At 46.6% G+C, this 15,176-nt stretch overlaps 1 protein-coding gene across 1 annotated transcript in view; it reads left to right on the top strand.

The window, feature by feature from the left end:
• Positions 1-1,888: 1,888 nt before the first annotated feature.
• LOC311143832 (uncharacterized protein) overlaps positions 1,889-15,176 on the top strand; it is a 51,921-nt gene continuing 38,633 nt past the window's right edge. Inside the window, 14 exon segments of the mRNA XM_084179714.1 lie at positions 1,889-1,978; positions 2,281-2,406; positions 2,718-2,816; positions 2,912-2,974; positions 3,073-3,231; positions 3,347-3,496; positions 3,610-3,768; positions 4,094-4,249; positions 4,368-4,492; positions 4,623-4,841; positions 6,393-6,891; positions 6,987-7,075; positions 10,856-10,921; positions 11,337-14,031. Coding sequence (XP_084035840.1) covers positions 1,948-1,978; positions 2,281-2,406; positions 2,718-2,816; positions 2,912-2,974; positions 3,073-3,231; positions 3,347-3,496; positions 3,610-3,768; positions 4,094-4,249; positions 4,368-4,492; positions 4,623-4,841; positions 6,393-6,891; positions 6,987-7,075; positions 10,856-10,921; positions 11,337-14,031 — 4,636 coding nt within the window. The 5' untranslated portion in view covers positions 1,889-1,947.

Raw genomic sequence — 15,176 nt, forward strand, 5'->3', positions numbered from 1 at the left:
AACACTGTAGTAAATACTACAGTAATATCCGCAAAAACTCTACAGTCCGCAAAAACACGACACTTTTTTAACTATAGTAAATACTACAGTATTTAATTTGCGTATACCCTGCCCATTCCCCTCCCACATATAGCAATTTGTGCCATCCATAAGTGAGAAACCTACATGCCAACTATATTTCCTATAGGTTACAGGAAGAAGAGATCTTACTCCCACTGATAGGCACTGCAATTGAAGCGGACATTTTAACAACATAAACAGCGGTTTTACTGCACTTTAAGTCCATTCAAGTTTGTTTTAATCAAATCAAGTTGAGATAAATAAATAAAAATAAATAAAGGAGAACTCCACCACCCCCTCACCCTTGTACCTTTCCAAACCTGACCTTCACCAGACAGATACATGGAGAAGAGGGATACAAGAGGGCATGAAGCCCTGAGATGTCCCTACCAGTCCCAAATGTCTTCATTGTCAAGAAGAAATCAACTACTGACAACATCCTGAGGCTGACTGAAGCTGTACAAAGAGGGTTCAACAAAAAAGAGGTGACGGTGGCTGTCTTCTTTGACATTGAAAAGGCGTTCGATAAGATGTTGCACAATGGGCTCATCTATAGACTATCGGATACGAACCTGAAACTCCCCACTCAGATGATCATTCTTTTAAACAGTTTTTTAAATCAGCGGGAGAAAGCGGTGAGGGTGGAAGAAGCCACATCATTCAGGTTCTCTCCAGTGGCGGGAGTACCCCAAGGCTCTGCCGTCAGTCCTCTACTGTTTTTAATATACATCTGTGATATTTATTACCCCCACCCAAGAGACGGACAAGTGGCCCAGTTGGCAGATGATCTCTGTTACTGGGCCTCCTCCAAAAACGTTGCCCATACTGGAAACAAGCTACAGAAGAGAATAACAGAGATCGAGAACTGGGCAAATCTGTGGAAGGTCAAGCTCAACCCTCTGAAGACTCCAGGCACCCCAAAAGCACCAAGCAAGTGCACCTTAAACTGTATGGAAAGGCACTCCAGCCAAGTTCCTTGGGGTCACATTCCAAAAAAACATGTCCTGGAGTGCCCACATAAACTGCCTGGAGAAGGAGGGAAGGAAGCGCCTGAACCACCCGAGGGTACTCTGCAGAATAAAAGGAGGAGCCACGGCTGGAACATTCATAACCAGTGCTTTGAAAGGCTGGTCATGGCTCACATCAACACCATTATCCCAGAAACCCTAGACCCACTCCAATTTACATACCGCCCCAACAGATCCACAGATGATGCAATCTCTATTGCACTCCACACTGCCCTTTCCCACCTGGACAAGAGGAACACCTACGTGAGAATGCTATTCATTGACTACAGCTCAGCGTTCAACACCATAGTGCCCTCAAAGCTCATCACTAAGCTAAGGATCCTGGGACTAAACACCTCCCCCTGCAACTGGATCCTGGACTTCCTGACGGGCCGCCTCCAGGTGGTAAGGGTAGGTAACAACACATCTGCCACGCTGATCCTCAACACGGGGGCCCCTCAGGGGTGCGTGCTCAGTCCCCTCCTGTACTCCCTGTTCACCCATGACTGCATGGCCAGGCACGACTCCAACACCTTCATTAAGTTTGCTGATGACACAACAGTGGTAGGCCTGAGTTCCATAGGGCGGCGCACAATTGGCCCAGCGTTGTCTGGGTTTGGCCGGTGTAGACCGTCATTGTAAATAAGAATTTGTTCTTAACTGACTTGCCTAGTTAAATAAAGGTTAAATAAATAAAAATTACACCTTTGCATGTTTCAATGGGGGACATTTATTTTGAAGGCGAACCGCCGATTCCACAATTGTTGCGCACGCTGGTCAAGTCACGTGCCATAGACCGGTGCCCCGCAGCTCAGCATAATCGAATCCGCAGGTTGTTTCTGCCGAGGAATGTGACAGGTGAGCGGACGCCAGGGGAGAGATGACCGGGCAGACGGAGGATGATATACCTGGTTAGGAAACTTGTCAAGTGTCTGAATCACTTTTTTGAAGCATATGGTTGTTATTTAGCTAAATAGTAGCTATACTAGCACCAGACAGTAATGTGTGGTAGTGACCATTAGCTAACCTGTTGCTATTTCTGGCTTGTAGCGACTTAAATACGTGACAACCGGTTGGCATTAGGATTTACCTACTGCTGTAAAGCCTAGTAGTGAAGTCATTTAGTACAACCTTATAGCACCTGATATTTCCTCAAACTCCTATGAAATGTCATAGTTTCTCTCCTGTCTAAAAAAATGTTTTACCCTAACAGAAACAGGAGCAATCTTCACCTTTGGGAAGAGCAAGTTTGCTGACAATGTGCCCAGTAAATTCTGGCTGAAGAATGACCATCCAGAAGAAATCTCGTGTGGGGGTGATCACACTGCTGTCGTAACAGGTGATCAATAATGTAGCCTACACTCTCCCATATGATTGGCTGACTTGGGGGCACTGTGTATAACGCTATCAATAAATAGCTCGTTTGTTGTTTATAAAATGCCTGTAAATCATTATATATGGTTAATTATCACTTTATTAATGGACCTATAATCAGACAGTGTTATGAACAAAATGCTTTTTACTTCAAGGCATGTATAGTATTTACCTGTTCAAAGACACAAATAAAGAAATACATAAAAACTGTATAATTATGTTTAATAGCAGTTTATGAAAATAAGTGTAACCTACTGACTCTTCTCCTACCTGTAGGCCATGGCAGGCTGTTCATGTTTGGAAGTAATACCCGGGGTCAGCTAGGACTGGGGTCAAAGAGCAACGTCAACATCAACAAGCCCACTGCTGTGAAAGGTCAGTCCATCATGTACAAGGATTATGTTCGACACACATTTTGTGAAAGTTTTGCAAAGTTTTGTAACGTTAAAACATGTTTGTTTTTTCTTTAGTGTTGAAGTCTGAAAAAGTGAAGTTTGCAGCATGTGGGGGAGACCACACAACAGTGTGCACATGTATGAGAATCATGTTATTTTACTCTGCATTACTAGAGAAGATGTTATGAATATGTGCCGTTACAATGACTTATGAGGCTTTCGCCCATGTTTCTCAGGGAGTGGGCGGGTTTATGGTGCTGGCAGTAACCAGGAGGGGCAGCTTGGTTTGGGACACTGTGATGACACAAATACCTTCCACCTGATTCATCCCTTCTCTGACCACACACCAATCAAAATGCTCGCTGCTGGCTGCAACACCTCAGCTGCTCTGACAGGTAAGGATGATTACAGACAGACTGCCTGTCTACTGTGTGTGTGTTTGTCGGTCTGTCTGTCGGTCGGTCTAGCTTCTCTGTCAGTATGTGTGCTGTGTTGTATGTGTGTTGGCAGAGGATGGCAGGCTGTTCATGTGGGGTGATAACTCGGTTGGCCAGATCGGTCTGGGGGCCGAGAGCTACACCTCAGAGCCTAGAGAGGTGATGGTGGGGCAGCCAGTGGCCTGGGTGTCCTGTGGATACTACCATTCAGCGTTCGTCACAGGTAACACACACATGGTTATTTTAAATTGGGGAGCTAAACCTTATGCATACCATTAACCTGTTGTCATATAGTAATTTGGCTGGGTTATTGTGGTTGGTTTGGGCTTGTTCCAGTGGACGGGGACCTCTACACATTTGGGGAGAGCGGGAACGGAAGGCTGGGTCTATTCCCTGACCAGCTGGCCAATCACAGAGTCCCTCAGCAGGTGGAAGGCATCCAGGACCCGGTCATCCAAGTGTCCTGTGGAGGGGAGCACACAGTGGCACTCACAAGTAAATACCTCTGGGAAATACTATTACTATTAATACTAACTCATAGATACAGTACTGTTAATAAAATAACAGTACAGACACAAATCATTTCCAGTTGGTAACTGTCTCCCTCTCTCTCTCTCTCTCTCTCTCTCTCTCTCTCTCTCTCTCTCTCTCTCTCTCTCTCTCTCTCTCTCTCTCTCTCTCTCCTCTCTCCCTCTCACACTCCTCTCTCCTCTCTCTCTCTCTCTCTCGTCTCTCTCTCTCTCTCTCTCTCTTCTCTCTCTCTCTCTCTCTCTCTCTCTCTCTCTCTCTCTTCCTCTTCCTCTTCCTCTCCGTGTTCCAGAGGAGGATGTGTACACATTTGGGCGGGGTCAGCATGGGCAGCTGGGCCACGGGACCTTCCTGTTCGAAGCACCTCTGCCCAAAGCACTGGACCACTTCCGGAATGGCAGAGTCAGTCACGTAACCTGTGGAGAGAATCACACCGCTGTGATAACAGGCAAGCTTCTATTCTACTCTAATCTATTCTACTAAGTATACACTGTTGAATAGAAGTTGTCATTCAGACATTTGAAACCTGAGCATGTTCCATTGAGACCCCATGTCTCTCCCTCCAGACAGTGGGATTCTGTACACCTTTGGGGACGGTCGCCATGGTAAACTAGGACTGGGGGAAGAGAACTTCACCAACCAGTTCAGACCAACACTGTGCCCACGATTCCTCAAATACAGCGTCCAGTCAGTGAGTCAAGTTGTGTGTGAGTGTCTGTTGTGTGTGTGTGTGTGTGTGTGTGTGTGTGTGTGTGTGTGTGTGTGTGTGTGTGTGTGTGTGTGTGTTTGTGCATGTGCTAATACTGTGCATGTGTGTTCAGGTGGCAGGTGGCAGCTCTCACATGCTCGTGTTGGCTATGCCCAGACCCCCTGAGGTTGAGGATGTGGTGATAGAGGAGGATGATGTCACAGAGACCATTCTGGAAGCTCTGGAGACCTACACTGAGCTGCTCTTGATGGATCCCTCCCTTCTGATGCCCACCCCACCGACCGCACCTCCTCTCTGGACCCTGTCTGCTAGGGCCCGCCGCAGGGAGAGGGTGAGCACTGAGCCAAAACATCAGAAAGTTCCAGAAAGGACAACCGGAGTGTTGCTTACAAGGAGTGACAGAGTTGTGGTGTTTGGTTGCCTTCACTAGGGAGCAATGTTGCCTCACATTTCTGCAGAGATACTGTATATAATGATGAGATGGTCTACACCCAGCAATGGAAGACGTTGTCGCAAAGGCGGAAAGGCAGGCGGGAGGAGGCGAGATCAGGAGGGAACATTCTAGCCAATGAGAGGGCAGATATGCGGAAAGGCAGGCGGGAGGAGGCGAGATCAGGAGGGAACATTCTAGCCAATGAGAGGCTACAACTCCGATATAAAATCATTTTTCTCAAAGTTGCCGAGATGCCATGTTCGGCCACTTATAAAAGTACATTCGTAACAACCTAAACATTACGAAACTTCTATTCGATCAGATAAGCCTCACTTAGCAAATTAACAATCACATTTTTTTGTTGACCAAATCTGACACGTTCTCTTAGGCCTCCATACGGAAAATCCCCACTTGGTTTGCTTATTGCTGTATTCTCGCGTGGACAGATTTTGACTGGAGTGGAGCCTCTCGCTTCGCCTCTTCCTCTCTGGTAATGGTCATGTGCAGTTGCCTACTTTATGTGTACCAGTCTCAATCACTACTCTTTAGGACTAATATGGCCTGAGAGAGCAACTGAGCCCTTATGTAGCCATTATTTAGTACTGAACAAAAATATAAACGCAACATGTAAAGTATTGGTAACGTTTCATGAGCTGAAATAAAAGATCCCAGAAATGTTCCATGCGCACTAAAAGCTTATTTCTCTCACATTTTGTGCACAAATGTATCTACATCCCTGTTAGTGAGCATTTCTCCTTTGCCAAGATAATCCATCCACCTGACAGGTGTGGCATATCAAGAAGCTGATTAACAGCATGATCATTACACAGTTGCACCTTGTGCTGGAGACAATAAAAAGCCACTAAAATGTGCAGTTTTGTCACACAACACAATGCCACAGATGTCTCTAGTTTTGAGGGAGCGTGGAATTGGCATGCTGAATGCAGGAATGTCCACCAGAGCTATTGCCAGAGAATTGAATGTTCATTTCTCTACCATAAGCCACCTCCTACGTCGTTTTAGAGACTTTGGCAGTACATCCAACCGGCCTCACAACCGCAGACCACGTGTAACCACGCCAGCCCAGGACCTCCACATCTGGCTTCTTCACCTGCTGGATCCTCTGAGACCAGCCACCCAGACAGCTGATGAAACTGAGGAGTATTTCTGTCTGTAATAAAGCCCTTTTGTGGGGAAAAACTAATTCTGATTGGCTGGGCCTGGCTCCCCAGTGGGTGTGCCTGGCTCCTAAGTGGGTGGGCCTATGCCCTCCCAGGCCCACCCATGGCTGCGCACCTGCCAAGTCATGTGAAATCTATAGATTAGGCCCTAATACATTTATTTCAATTGACTGATTTCCTTATACGAACTGTAACTCAGTAAAATCGTTGAAATTGTTGCATGTTCCGTTTATATATTTTTTCAACTTTTCTGTGTGGTGAGTTTCAGGAGTGTTCTCCCGATCAGTTTGGCCAGATGTTCCGTAACCTTCCTCCTCTGATGTCTGGCTTCTTCAACACCTCCCTTCCCGTGTCAAGAAACATCCGCATCTCCAGAACACCATCTAAAGACCCCTCCACCTCCTCACTGTCCTCCAATCCCTCCTCAAACAACGCCCCCAGTCCCTCTCGGTCACTCAAACCCAGAGGCAAACCCCCTTTAACACCATCACGGTCACCCAAATTCACATTCCCAGACCCTCCCAGCCCTTCACTCTCCTCCAAGTCCAGCCCTAAGAAGAAGCCCACCCCGTCAAAATCACAAAAATCCACGTCTAAAGAACCCATTAGCCCCTCACGGTCCTTCAAATCCATGCCTAAACTCATCCCCGCCCCCACACTGACCCCTAAAACCCCCTTTAAAAAGCCCACAGATGACAACCAATCCCCCAAAACGCTGTCTAAGTGGCACCCCAGCCCTTCTCGGAGTCCCACCCCACCACAGACAGGTATATTAGCTGAATCCTACAATGCTATCTTTCCTTTTCGCAAAACTATTCTATGACCTATCCCAGTGCAGCCATGTTCTCTGTGTGTTTTACAGAGAGGACCGAGGACACAGTGACAGAAGCCCCTGACAGCCTGATGCTCATTGAGAATATGGAGGATGAAAAGGACACGTTGTTAAACCTGGTGAGTACAGTGGCTTTATTATAAAATATTATGTGTACTACTGTGCCTTCAGAATGTAGTCATACCCCTTGACTTATTACACATTTTGTTGTGTTACAGCCTGAATTCAAAATGGATTAAATATATTTTTTTCTCACCCATCTACACACAATACCCCATAATGACAAACTGAAAACATGTTTTCAGAACTTTTAGCAAATTTTTTGAAAATTAAATACAGAAATATCTCATTTACATCAGTATTTATACCCCTGAGTCAATACATGTTAGAATCACCTTTGGCAGTGATTACAGCTGTGAGTCTTTCTGGGTAAGTCTCTAAGAGCGTTGCACACCTGGATTGTACAATATTTGCACAATATTCTTTGAAAAATTCTTCAAGCTCTGTCAAGTTGGTTATTGATCATTGCTAGACAGACATTTTGAAGTCTTGCCATAGATTTTCAAGCCGATTTAAGTCAAAACTGTAACTAGGCCACTCAGGAACATTCAATGTCATCTTGGTAAGCAATTCCAGTGTATATTTGGCCTTGTGTTTTAGGTTATTGACCTGCTGAAAGGTGAATGTGTCTCCCAGTGTCTGTTGGAAAGCAGACTGAACTAGGTTTTCCTCTAGGATTTTGCCTGTGCTTAGCTCTATTCCGTTACTTTTTATCCTAAAGAACTCCCTAGTCCTTGCCGATGACAAGGATACCCATAACATGATACAGACACCATGCTTGAAAATATGAAGAGTGGTACTCAGTGATGTGTTGTTGGATTTGCCCAAAACATAACGCTTTGTATTCAGAACATAAAGTTAATTTGTTTGCCACATTTTTTGCAGTTTTACATTAGTGCCTTATTGCAAACAGGATGCATGTTTTGGAATATTTTTATTCTGTACAGGCTTCCTTCCTTTCACTCGGTCATTTAGGTTGGTATTGTGGAGTAACTACAATGTTGTTGATCCATCCTCAGTTTTCTCCTATCACAGCCATTAAACTCTGTAACTGTTTTAAAGTCACCATTGGCCTGATGGTGAAATCCATGAGCGGTTTCCTTCCTCTCCGGCAACAGAGTTAGGAAGGACGCCTGTATCTTTATAGTGACTGGGTGTATTGATACACCATCCAAAATGTAATTAATAACTTCACCATGTTCAAAGGAATATTCAATCTACCAATCAGTGCCCTTAGCGAGGCATTGGAAAACCTCCCTGGTCTTTGCTGTGTTTGAAATTCAGTGCTCGACTGAGGGACCTTACAGATAATGTTACGTATAGGCCAGGAGTCAGAAAGCAGGTGCAGAAGGTGAGAGACAATCAATAACACCTAAGGACTGATGAACACAGAGGGCTAAATAAAGGGGAAGTAATCAGGGAAGTGAGAAGTCCAGGTGTGCCTAATGATGAAGCGCAGGTGTGCGTGATGAAGGTTGCCAGGTGTGCGTAATGATGGGTTGCCAGGACCGGTGGTTAGTAAACCGGCAACGTTGAGCGCTGGAGCGGTGGAGCGGGAGTAGACGTGACAGATAATCGTATGTGTGGGGTACAGAGATGAGGTAGTCATTCAAAGATCATGTTAAATACTGTTATGGCACACAGAGTCCATGCAACTTATTATGTGACTTGTTAAACACATTTTTACTCCTGAACTTATTTAGGCTTGCCATAACAAAGGGGTTGAATAGTTATTGTCTCAAGACATTTCAGCTTTTCATTTTTAATACATTTGTCAACATTTCTAAAAACATAATTCCACTTTGACACTATGAGATATTGTGTGAAGGCTAGTGACACAACATCTCAATTTCATCAATTTTAAATTCAGGCTGTAACACAACAAAATGTGGAAGAAGTCGAGGGGTGTGAATAATTTCTGAAGGCACTGTATGTGTTATGTGTAGGTTTGTTTGCTGTCTTGCTATGGTCTGAGGTATGTGAGCTCCATGTCTTTGGCCTGGGATCATAAAGGCTCATTACTTTGGTCAAGGGCTGTAAAGTTACAGTAACTTTCCCTAAAATATCAGGTTTTCTAGAAATCTTGGTTGGAGGATTCCGGATTCGTGCTTATTCAAATCAAATCACAATTTATTTGTCACATGCACCGAATACAACAGGTGTAGACCTTACCGTGAAATGCTTATTTACAAGCCCTTAACCAACTATGCAGTTCAAGAAATGGAGTTAAGAAATTATTTACCAAATAAACTCAAGCAAAAAATAAAAAGTAACACAATAAAATACCAATAATGAGGCTATATACAGGGGGTACCGGTACCGAGTCAATGTGCAGGGGTACAGGTTAGTTGAGGTAATTTGTACATGTAGGTAAGGGTAGAGTGACTATGCATAGATAATAAACAGCGAGTAGCTGTTAAGGATCCTTTTGGACCTAGACTTGGCGCTCCAGGACCGCTTGCGTCTTTGACCATTTTTTGGGCCTTCGTCTGACACCGCCTAGTATATAGGTCCTGGATGGCAGGAAGCTTGGCCCTAGTGATCAGTGATGTTCTGGGCTGTACGCACTACCATCTGTAGTGCCTTACGGTCAGATGCAGAGCAGTTGCCATACCAGGCGGTGATGCAACCGGTCAGGATGCTCTCGATAGTGCAGCTGTAGAACTCTTTGAGGATCTGGGGACCCGTCCCAAATCTTTTCAGTCTCCTGAGGGGGAAAAGGCGTTGTCGTGCCCTCTTCATGACTGTCTTGGTGTGTTTGGACCATGATAGTTTGTTGGTGATGTGGACACCAAGGAACTTGAAACTCTCAACCCGCTCCACTACAGCCCCGTCGATGTGAATGGGAGCGTGTTCGGCCCTCCTTTTCATGTGGTCCACGATCATCTCCTTTGTCTTACTCACGTTGAAGGAGAGGTTGTTGTCCTGGCACCACACTGCCAGGTCTCTGACCTCTTCCCTATAGGCTGTCTCATCGTTGTCGGTGATCAGGCCTGCCACCGTTGTGTCATCAGCAAACTTAATGATGGTGTTGGAGTCGTGCTTGGCCAGGCAGTCGTGGGTGAACAGGGAGTGTGTGAGATTAGGCATAGGGGGGCATTTTCCATTTGGTGGAACACTGGGGGTGAAATCTGAAACCATTCATTTTAATTGCGCTTGGTTTGGGGTCTCTCCATCTGTCTCTGCGTCTGTCTCGCTCATTTGCTTTTCCAAGGAAACATGTAATAAATCTCCTGTTGCAGCTTCAGTGCTACAGATGCCAATAAACAAATGGGTTTCAGCTTAACCCCTGTCCCTGCCGCCATCCTTCCCATCAACATACACACACAGCACTTCCTGGCTCCGTAGTGCATACGTGTTTCATCTATTCCATAGAGAGCCTCTGAGGTGTAATACGTGAGGAGTTTGGCACGCGATGATGAAGGTGGATGTGTTAATGGGCTGAATGGCAAGGCTTCTAATAAAGGTTGCCATGGCAATGAGCGAATCGGTCCGCTTTTGCATCACACCTCAATAACCTCTCATTAACTTGGATTATCATTTATTTCCAGCAGGGATAGAGGAAAAAATTGACGGATTTCATCGCCACGTGTCGTAGTTCTTCCTACCAGCCTCTGCTTTTTATTCTGTTATGCAGTTCTTATGTTTGACTGCAGGAAAGCTGACTACGCACACTTTGTTTACGTTGCTGATGGAAGGAAGGTTCTGGCTTTTGTGTTATAACCCTTTATAGTTGTTTCACGTAAGAGCTTGTATGTAGGTTATTAACGTATCTCAACATAGTTAAATGAGATGTTGAGTTTGGTTGTGAGACTTGTGTCCCGTTCTTTTTGAGGCAGGCATCACTATCGAGAGGAGATTCTGGCGATGAGACTGGGACTACATTGGCAGGGCAGAAGGATAAGGTATGTTACTGTATTTACTGTAAGGGACAGGAAGGAAGGACTGGCGTCTACATGTCTGTCTTCCTTTCTTCTTTTCTTCTTTCTTTCACTCTACATTTGGCTCCTTTATTCTGCTTTACACTTTACTGTTTCAAATCCTCTCTTTCTTCCTCTACTCTGAATATTCTCTCTCTCTCTCTATCTGCCTCCTTCTCTTTCTCTCGCTCACTCTGTCTCCTCTCTCTCTCTATCTGCCTCCTCCTCTTTCTCTCTCTCACTCTCTGTCTCCTCTCTCTCTCTCTATCTGCCTCCTTCTTTCTCTCTCTCACTCTCTTTCTCCTTCTCTCTCTCTATCTGCCTCCTCTCTTTTTCTCTCTCTCTCTCGCTCTCTGTCTCTCTCTCTCTCTGTCTCCTTCTCTCTTTCTCATCTCTCCAGGGACATAAAAAGGGTCGGGCTCTGAGGAGAGCTGTGAAGGAGGCAGAGAGGGAGGTTAAACGAACCCTGACCAACAGGAAGGCGGAGCTACCTTCCTATAAGGCCCTTCCCACCGAGTTTCTGAGAGGTTCCAGTTCGTTAAAGGCAGAGGCCATGCCCACAAAGAGCCCCAAACCACTAAAGACCCCTCAGACCTCCCAAACCCCAGCCAGGGGCAAGGAGAACATCACTTTAACAACAGAAAAGGCTGGCCTTAAAGTGAACACCAGTAAACTAGAGAGCAATCCTCAAAGCACAGGTAAAGCAGGGTCTAAGCTAAGTATACCTGCAATGAAACAAAGCAAGTTATCTGTATCGAAACCTAGCACTCCTAAACACAGTCAGATCCAGATATCGATGTCTAAACCCAGCACTCCAAAGCATGATCAAAGCAAGCTGTCTGAGGTGAATAAAGGTACAGAGATGAACGGTAAAGGCCCTGTAAAGGTCAAAGGTAAGGAGTCCGAGGCGACCAGCACTCCCATCAAAACTAAAAGTTTGGAGTCCAAAGACAAGAAATCCAAAATTGCAGAGGAAGATACTAAAACTATTGAAGTTCAAAATAAACCACTTCAAGGGGTCAAGTCCGCTCCAGTCAAAGTTAAAGGTAAACAATTAGAGGTCAAGTCCAACCCTGTGAAAAGTAACATTCAAGAGGTCAAATCCTCTCAAGTCAAAGTTAAAGGTAAACCAGTGGAAAAGGAGCCAATTCCAATTAAAACTGTGGCTGAAAGCACTCCTTTGAATGTAAAGAGGATTCCTAAGGAGATTGTAGATAAGAACAAACCATCTGAAGGTAAAAGCACTCGAATAAAGGGAAAAAGGAAGGCAAAAGAGGTGAATGAACAAAAGACGGAAGAGTCTATTACTCTCAAAGAGTCAGGGACAACAGAGGGGAACAAAGTGACTGTTAAAGATAAAGGCAAAGTCACAGAAACAAAAAGTGTGACTAAACCTGAAGAGGTTAAAGCTAAACTGACTAAGTTGAAGGGAACCTCGGTGAAAATGAAAAGCAAGCCAACAGGGGTTTCCAGCCAACCAATCTTAGTAGAACCTACCTCAAAGGCCGAATTACCATCTGCATCACTGTCATTATCAGATGCAATGCCTCAAAATGCTCGGGATAAGAAGTCAGCGAAGTCTGAGCTTAGAGAGCCACTGGTTGTCTCTCAGGTCAAGGATAGAGTGGCGGTCCGGGGGGAAGATACCATTGGTGAATCCCAGGAGGGGGAGCCTGGCTGGGGAGGATTTCTCAGTGATGCAGCCTCTCTCCTTCCAGCCGTGGGGATGGCGGGCGTAACCATGGGGGTCCTGAGTGAGGCAGTGACAAGTGTGAGGGGGTTTCAGTCGGAGAGTGACACAGCCACCTCTATCCCTCCTCGACGGTCCAGCCGGGTAGAGAGGTTCACCAAACAGAGCGCCATCACCCAGCCTTCCTCCTCCTCCTCCTCATCCTTCTCTTCAACATCAGATCCCAGTGCAGTAGCGCAAAGCAAGAGGACCGCCGTCCGCATCAGCGTTCTCGGGTATTCTGATCAGGAAGCAGGGAGCAGGAGTTCTGAGAAGAACCCAGACACCACAGATGCTGCTAGTGACAGGTCAGGAGGTCAGGCCGAGGTTGATGACGATGAGAACACTAGTAGAGGTCAAAGGTCAGAGGTTGAGGATGATGAAGCTGAAGATTCCACAAAGAGACATGGAGAGGGGGATGGGACAGACATGGAGAGCACCCAACAAGAGGGAAAAGAAGAGGGGGATGAGGATGACAGGAGTAGTAAGGGTCTGGAAGAGAGCAGTGAAGAGAATGAAGGTGGAGAAGCAGAAGACAGTGATACTGTGGGGACAGGAGAGGGGGAGGAGAGCAAAGAGAGTGATTCTGAGGGGACAGTAGAGGGGGAGGAGAGCAAAGAGAGTGATACTGTGGGGACAGGAGAGGGGGAGGAGAGCAAAGAGAGTGATTCTGAGGGGGAGGAGAGCAAAGAGAGTGATTCTGAGGGGACAGTAGAGGGGGAGGAGAGCAAAGAGAGTGATTCTGAGGGGACAGTAGAGGGGGAGGAGAGCAAAGAGAGTGATTCTGAGGGGACAGGAGAGGGGGAGGAGAGCAAAGAGAGTGATTCTGAGGGGACAGTAGAGGGGGAGGAGAGCAAAGAGAGTGATTCTGAGGGGACAGTAGAGGGGGAGGAGAGCAAAGAGAGTGATTCTGAGGGGACAGTAGAGGGGGAGGAGAGCAAAGAGAGTGATTCTGAGGGGACAGGAGAGGGGGAGGAGAGCAAAGAGAGTGATTCTGAGGGGACAGTAGAGGGGGAGGAGAGCAAAGAGAGTGATTCTGAGGCAAGTCTAGAGGAGGAGGGGGAGGAGAAGAGTGAAGAGAGTGATGCGGAAGGCGAGGAAGGAGAGAGTGGTTCTGGGACAAGTAGAGAGGGGGAAGAGGAGGATAAGAGTGAAGAAGAGTGCAGTGATGAAGAGAGTGAGGATGAAAACAAAGAGGAAAAGGAGGAGAGCAATGAGAGTGAGGATGAAAAGGAGGAGAGCAATGAGAGTGAGGATGAAAAGGAGGAGGGTGTTGATGAATCAGGAAGTGAGGCTGAGAGCAAGAGTGAGGGATCAGCAGAAGAGGAGGAAGATGAGCAAGCAGAAGAAGCAGAGAGTGAAGAAAGTAAAGCTACTGAGTCAGGAGAGGAGGAAGGAGAGGGAGAGAGTGGAACAGAGGAGGAAGGAGAGGGAGAGGATAAGGAAGGTAGTGAAAGTGAAGAAGAGGAGGAGGAAGCAGGTGTAAGTGAGGTGGAGGAAGGAGAAGAGGATGACGATGAGGGAAAGGATGCAGAAAGTGGAGAAGGTGAGGACAATGTAGGAGAGGAGGAAGAGGAAGCAGTTGAGGGTGAGGAAGAAGAGGATGAAAAGGAAGGGGAAGAGGACGGTGAAGTCGAAGAGGGTGAGGAGGGAGGAGAGGATGATGAGACAGAGGAGGAAGAGGCTAGTGGAGAGGAAGAACTTGAAGATGAAAAAAGTGAGGAAGAGGATGAAGAAGAGGAGGGAGAAGAAGATGAGAAAGGAGAAGGGGAGGAAGAGGGTGAAGGGGAGGAGGAGGAGGGTGAAGGGGAAGAGGAGGGTGAAGGGGAAGAGGAGAGTGAAGGGGAGGAGGAGGGTGAAGGGGAAGAGGAGGGTGAAGGGGAGGAGGAGGGTGAAGGGGAAGAGGAGGGTGAAGGGGAAGAGGAGGGTGAAGGGGAAGAGGAGGGTGAAGGGGAGGAGGAGGGTGAAGGGGAAGAGGAGGGTGAAGGGGAAGAGGAGGGTGAAGGGGAAGAGGAGGGTGAAGGGGAGGAGGAGGGTGAAGGGGAAGAGGAGGGTGAAGGGCAGGAGGAGGGTGAAGGGGAGGAGGAGGGTGAAGAGGAGAAAGGAGATGATGATGGAGAGAAGGAAGGAGAGGGGGATAGAGAAGGAGAGGAAGATGGTGAAAAACAGGAAGATGAGAAAGAGGAAATAGAAGTGGATGAAGAGAGAGAGGAGGAAGCAAATAAACAAGAAGAGGAAAGGGAGAGGCAAGAGGAGGAAGAAGAAAAAGATAGAGAGGAAGTGGAGGGAAAAGACACAGAGGGAGAGGAGGGTGGAGAAGAGGGGGAGGAGAAGGGAGATGAAAAGAAAGAAAGTGATGGTGAAGTAGAAGAAGAGGGTGCAGGGGAACAGAAAGGGGAGATGGAGGAGGAGGAAACAGGAGCGGGAGAGGAGGAAGGTGAAGAGGAAGGAGAAGAAGAAGAGGAGGAAGAAAAAGAAGAGAAAGATATTAAAGAAGGAGAAGAGGAGGAG

The sequence above is a fragment of the Coregonus lavaretus genome (assembly GCF_964263955.1).
Source record: "Coregonus lavaretus genome assembly, chromosome: 16".
NCBI classification, from domain to species: Eukaryota; Metazoa; Chordata; class Actinopteri; order Salmoniformes; family Salmonidae; genus Coregonus; species Coregonus lavaretus.